This window comes from Fonticula alba, assembly GCF_000388065.1.
Source record: "Fonticula alba strain ATCC 38817 unplaced genomic scaffold supercont2.3, whole genome shotgun sequence".
Taxonomy (NCBI): domain Eukaryota; order Rotosphaerida; family Fonticulaceae; genus Fonticula; species Fonticula alba.
In genome coordinates this window covers 1,522,289-1,526,800 of record NW_009242973.1, presented here as the reverse complement: position 1 = coordinate 1,526,800, position 4,512 = coordinate 1,522,289, and the positions used below count along the sequence as shown (strand labels likewise).

General features: G+C 68.7%; 2 protein-coding genes across 2 annotated transcripts in view; both read left to right on the top strand.

The window, feature by feature from the left end:
- Positions 1-749: 749 nt before the first annotated feature.
- H696_02127 (50S ribosomal protein L7/L12) lies at positions 750-1,638 on the top strand (the record flags this gene model as incomplete). The annotated part of the gene is made up of 4 exons (XM_009496023.1): positions 750-854; positions 965-1,060; positions 1,233-1,361; positions 1,522-1,638. The coding sequence occupies 4 exons, from the start codon at positions 750-752 to the stop codon at positions 1,636-1,638; spliced, it is 447 nt and encodes a 148-aa protein (XP_009494298.1).
- Positions 1,639-2,356: 718 nt separating this feature from the next.
- The window catches only part of H696_02126 (hypothetical protein), a gene marked incomplete at its 5' end in the record, with an annotated part of 3,282 nt that continues 1,126 nt past the window's right edge, over positions 2,357-4,512 (top strand). Inside the window, 5 exons of the mRNA XM_009496022.1 lie at positions 2,357-2,545; positions 2,837-3,026; positions 3,146-3,721; positions 3,932-4,050; positions 4,133-4,463. Of these exons, the coding sequence (XP_009494297.1) occupies positions 2,357-2,545; positions 2,837-3,026; positions 3,146-3,721; positions 3,932-4,050; positions 4,133-4,463 (1,405 nt within the window). The remainder of the gene's footprint in view (positions 2,546-2,836; positions 3,027-3,145; positions 3,722-3,931; positions 4,051-4,132; positions 4,464-4,512) is intronic.

Below are 4,512 nucleotides of genomic sequence, written 5' to 3'. Positions count from 1 at the left end.
CCGCGCTCGGTTCTCGCCGGCCGCCTCTACCCACCCTCGGTCACCATGCTTGTACGTCGGCCCGCGGCTGCCACCTGCCTCCCTCCTTCTGGCCTCCCGGTCTCGCCCCCCCTCTCGTTGAATATTCTCGCCTGCCTGCCGCGGTCCCGGTCGTGGTGACGAGCCTCCTGGCCGCGCACCGCCCCGGTGGCGCGGGGCCCTGGCGATGTGCAGGTCGCTCCCCGACGTCTGGACACGTGTGCCTGGCCTCAAGCCTGCCAAGCGCACGCGCGCGTCTCCTCTGCCCTCTTCCATCGATGGGGAGGGGCAGGCGGGGGCGGAATGCACAGCGATAGATGCATGCGCGGTGCCTGCCCGTGGGCCTCGGCCGGCTTTTGCTCCGCCGGGCCTCGGGCCGCACACCGGCTCCCGACCATGCAACGCCCCCGTCCCTGCTCCCACGCGGCCGGACGCCGGCTGTGCCCCCTTCGCCGCCCTGTGCCATGCCATCGCCGACCAGTCCACTGACCTCCCGCTTTGCCTGCTTCGCCACTCCCTCGGCGCGAATGCCCACAGTCTCGCGTTGCCCTCCGCTCCATGGCCATCCGCCCCGTCCTGGCCGCCCGGTAAGTCCCCCTCGCCTCTTGCCCTTCGGCTGGTCGGCCCGCGCCATTCCCCGGGTCCTGCCCTTCCACTTCGTCTGACCATCTTTTCCTCCCCCGCCTCGCCCTAGCTCTGCCACCGCTGTGCGCGCCGTCCCCGCCCGCTTCATGTCCTCTGAGCCGGAGAACGTCAGCCCCAATGTCGCCGCCATCGCCGACTCCATCACCAAGCTCACCCTCATCGAGACCTCCGAGCTGGTCTCCGTCCTGAAGGTGCGTGCCCGGCCTGGGCTCTGTCGCGTCCTGCCTGGTGCGCCCTGCCACTCCTCACGCCGCTGACCTTCGCCCCTCGCGCCCGCCCCCGACCATGGGAACCGCCCCAGTCCCGTCTCAACCTTTCCGACATGCCGATGATGCCCATGGGCGCCATGATGGGCGGTATGGGCGGCGGTGCCGGTGGTGGTGCCGCTGCCGCTGAGGTCCGTCTCTCCGTTGCCCTTCTTTTTTCTCCCCCTGCCTGTGTCAATGGCGGCACATCGCTCGCGCTGGCCCCCTCTCTGCGCCTCGAGGCTGCCGCCCCGTGCTAATCCCCTGCCTTTCCCCGACCGCCCCGCTCCCTCCTGTCCCCTGTTGCCCGGTCTCCGTCCACAGGAGGAGGTCAAGGCCGCCGAGCCCGAGAAGACCGAGTTCAATGTCAAGCTGGTCGAGATCAACGCCGCCAACAAGGTCAAGATTATCCGCGAGGTCAAGAACCTCCTGCCCCACCTGAACCTGGTCACCGTACGCGTCACACCACCCGAGGGGAAGACAGCCGGCCCCTTCGGCCGCATGCTCGCCTCTGTTGCCCGCCCACCCGGCAAAGCGCCTCCCCCTCACACGCCATTGTACCCCCACCCCCCGGACACTGCCGCTGGTGTTCCCTGCCACGATATGAGCACAGGCCAAGAAGTTCGTCGAGGAGGCCCCCAAGGTCATCAAGGAGGGTATCTCCAAGGAGGAGGCCGAGAAGATGGTCAAGCTCTTCGAGGAGCTTGGCTGCAAGATCGTCCTCGAGTAAGTTGTGTGAACAGCACCCCCTCCCTGGCCCGCAGCACCACCCATTTGCCCCGCGGGGCCCGCTCAAAAGACAGACAGAGAGTCGGCGCGCGCGCGCGCCCTGCACGGCCTCCTCTCGCCTCCACTCCCCCCTCCGCCTCCCTCCCTACCCATGTTACTTGTCACCTGCCCGTCGCTCCCCCTCGTCCACGCGCCGGGGGAGGGGCGGCCGGCAGAGGCGGCCAGTGCCGTGCCCCGCGTGTGCATGTGCACCTCCCTCCTTCCCCCTCTCCTCCTCCCCCCCCCCCCCTTCCCTACCCTTTGCCTTGTGTATTTGCTCAAATATAGATATCACCAAAAAAAGAAAAAAAACGAACAAAAAGACCGCGGCGCGCGTTTGCCCGTGCGTGTGTGTGTGCGTGCGCATGTGCGTGTGTGGCTGGCCTCCGCTCGGGGAGCTTGGCGCACGTGATGACGCATGGCGGCGCGCGTCGCCTAGCCCACATCTGCTCTGGGGGACGCGGCGCCGGCATGCTGGCGATCGGCGCGCGCGCGCGCGCGGCATTTCAAGAAGCGCCGGGCGCCCCGCGGCCAGGGCGGAATCCAAGCGTCCTCTGCACCTGCCCTGGCCCCCGGGGTTTGCTTACGCCTCGTTCTTTTCTGCCCTCTCTCCCCCTCGCCCCCCGCCCTCCCCCCTGCCTCCTGCACGCGCGTCTGCCTGCCGACCCTCGGCCCGGACAATGGACGCACCCGCCGCTGAGGCGGCCCTCGGTGGACTCGGCCGGGTGGTGGCCCTCGGTGTGGTGCCACGTCTGCTGAGCTTCGCTCTCAACCAGCTGGTCCTCTCGCGGCGCAGCTCGCCGGACCTCTTCGGCCAGGTGGTGAAGCTCGACTTGCTGGTGGCCACCTCGCTGTTTCTCATGCGCGAGGTGTGTGTGCATGTATTCAAGTGTGTGTGTGTGTGTGTGTGTGTGTGTGTGTGTGTGTGTGTGTGTGTGTGTGTGTGCATGTATTCAAGTGTGTGTGTGCGTGTGTGCGTGTGTGCGTGTGTGCGTGTGTGTGCGTGTGCGTGTGCATGTATTCAAGTGTGTGTGTGCGCATGCATTCAAGTGTGTACATGTGCAGCCACGTGGGGAGGAGGGGGCCTGCGCACACTTGTCATCTGTCGCTCCAGTTGTTGACGCCGGGATCCGCCCCTATCGACATTCCCCTGGCCACAGTGCTTCCGCGTGAGCTTGACGCGGCGCTTTGCGTCAGGCCGCGATGCCGGCACCGCCCCGGTGGCCGAGCTTCCGGCCGTGGTCCGAACCGCGGCCCTGTCCCTTCCGATCACCGGGGCGGTGTTCTTCCTTTTTGCGGCCATCTATGCGCCGTTCGGCTCGAGTGCCTGTCCAAGTGGCGCGGTCAGCTGTACGTCTCCGGCCCCTCTGCCGGGAGGGTGATGCCGATGTCGCGCTGCGCCCCGTCTCTTTCATTGCACCCGCCCTCGCGACTTGTGGCCTGCACTGACGCCGTGTGGCCGCTGGCAGGGCTGCTACTGGGGATGTACCTCCTGGCGGCGCTGGTCGAGGCGGCCTGCGTGCTGCAATATGCCCTGGCGCTCTTCCTGGCGGCCCAAATGCCGGCCGACGCACCGGGGCCCCCTCCGGTGGAAGTGGCCGCCACAGCCGAGGCCGGGGCGTCGCTCGGCCGGGCGGTGTGCCTGCTCCTGACGCTGGTGGCCGCTGGCGGCCGGCTTGCCAACGGCCCGGACACCTCCGCTGACCGGCTGCTGCCGTTCGCCGTGGCGCAGCTGGCCTCCGCCGGGCTCCTCTGGTGGGCCTGGGCTCGGGCCAATGATCGGGCCCTGGCCGCCGTCGCTAGCCAGCCGGGCTGTGGTCTCCCGGGGGGCAGGTCGAGCGCCCTGCTGTGGGGGCTTCTGACCGGCCGTGCGGGCCCCCCCGGCCGGCTAGGACCCCGGCTGGATGCCGACCTGCTGGGCGACTCGCTGGCCTTTGGCCAAAGTGCCGCCATCAAGTACCTTCTGTCGGAGGGCGATCGCCTGGTGGCCGGGTGGCTGGTCCCGGCGTCGGCTCTCGGCACCTTCGGCATGGTTTATGCGTATGGTGCGTGGCTGTGGCGCGAGCGCCCGGGGGTCCCTGCCAATCGGGCGGCCAGAGACAGAGAAAGGAGGGGGAGGGAGGGCGAAGGGAGCCTGAACATGTGGTCCCAAGATCCCCAGACTGACCGACGCGCCTATCACCGTCGCTGCCCGTGCATGTGGTGCGTTTGTGTATGTGTCCGCGCGGCCGCGCTTGCATGCTGCCACCTCGCAGGCGGCCTCATCTTGCGCTTTGTGTATGCCCCCCTGGAGGAGGGCGCGCGACAGGTGTTTGGCCAGGCGGCCCAGGCCGGGGCCCGGTCGCCGGCCGACCGGTGGCGCCTGTCGATGGACGTGCGCGCCGGCCAGCTGCTTGCTCGGCCGTTTTCTTTTCCCCCGCGCCCGATGCTCGGCCATGGACTGACGCGATGCACAGCTCTTCCACTCGACGCTCAGGCTCTCGCTGCTGATCGGATCCTGCGTCGCGGTGTTCGGCTGGATGTGCTCCCGGTCGTTGACCCTCTTGGTTTTCAATCGGGCGTGGTCCAGCGGCGCCGGGGGGCCTGGCGGCCGGTGGACCCCGGCCATCGGGCCCCTGTGCGGCCTGGGCTCGGCCGGGCTGCCAGGGCTCCTGGCACAGAGCCCGGCCGGCTGGTTCGGTCTCGGCAATGGCCCCGGGAGCGCCTTTGCCCCCTCGGCCCTGGGCATTTCGCTGGGCGTCTATGCCCTGTCGATCCTGGTGATGGGTGTCAATGGGATTGTCGAGGGTGCGTGCGATCCAGCACCGCCGGACAGGGGCTCAAGGGGCCACTGCCC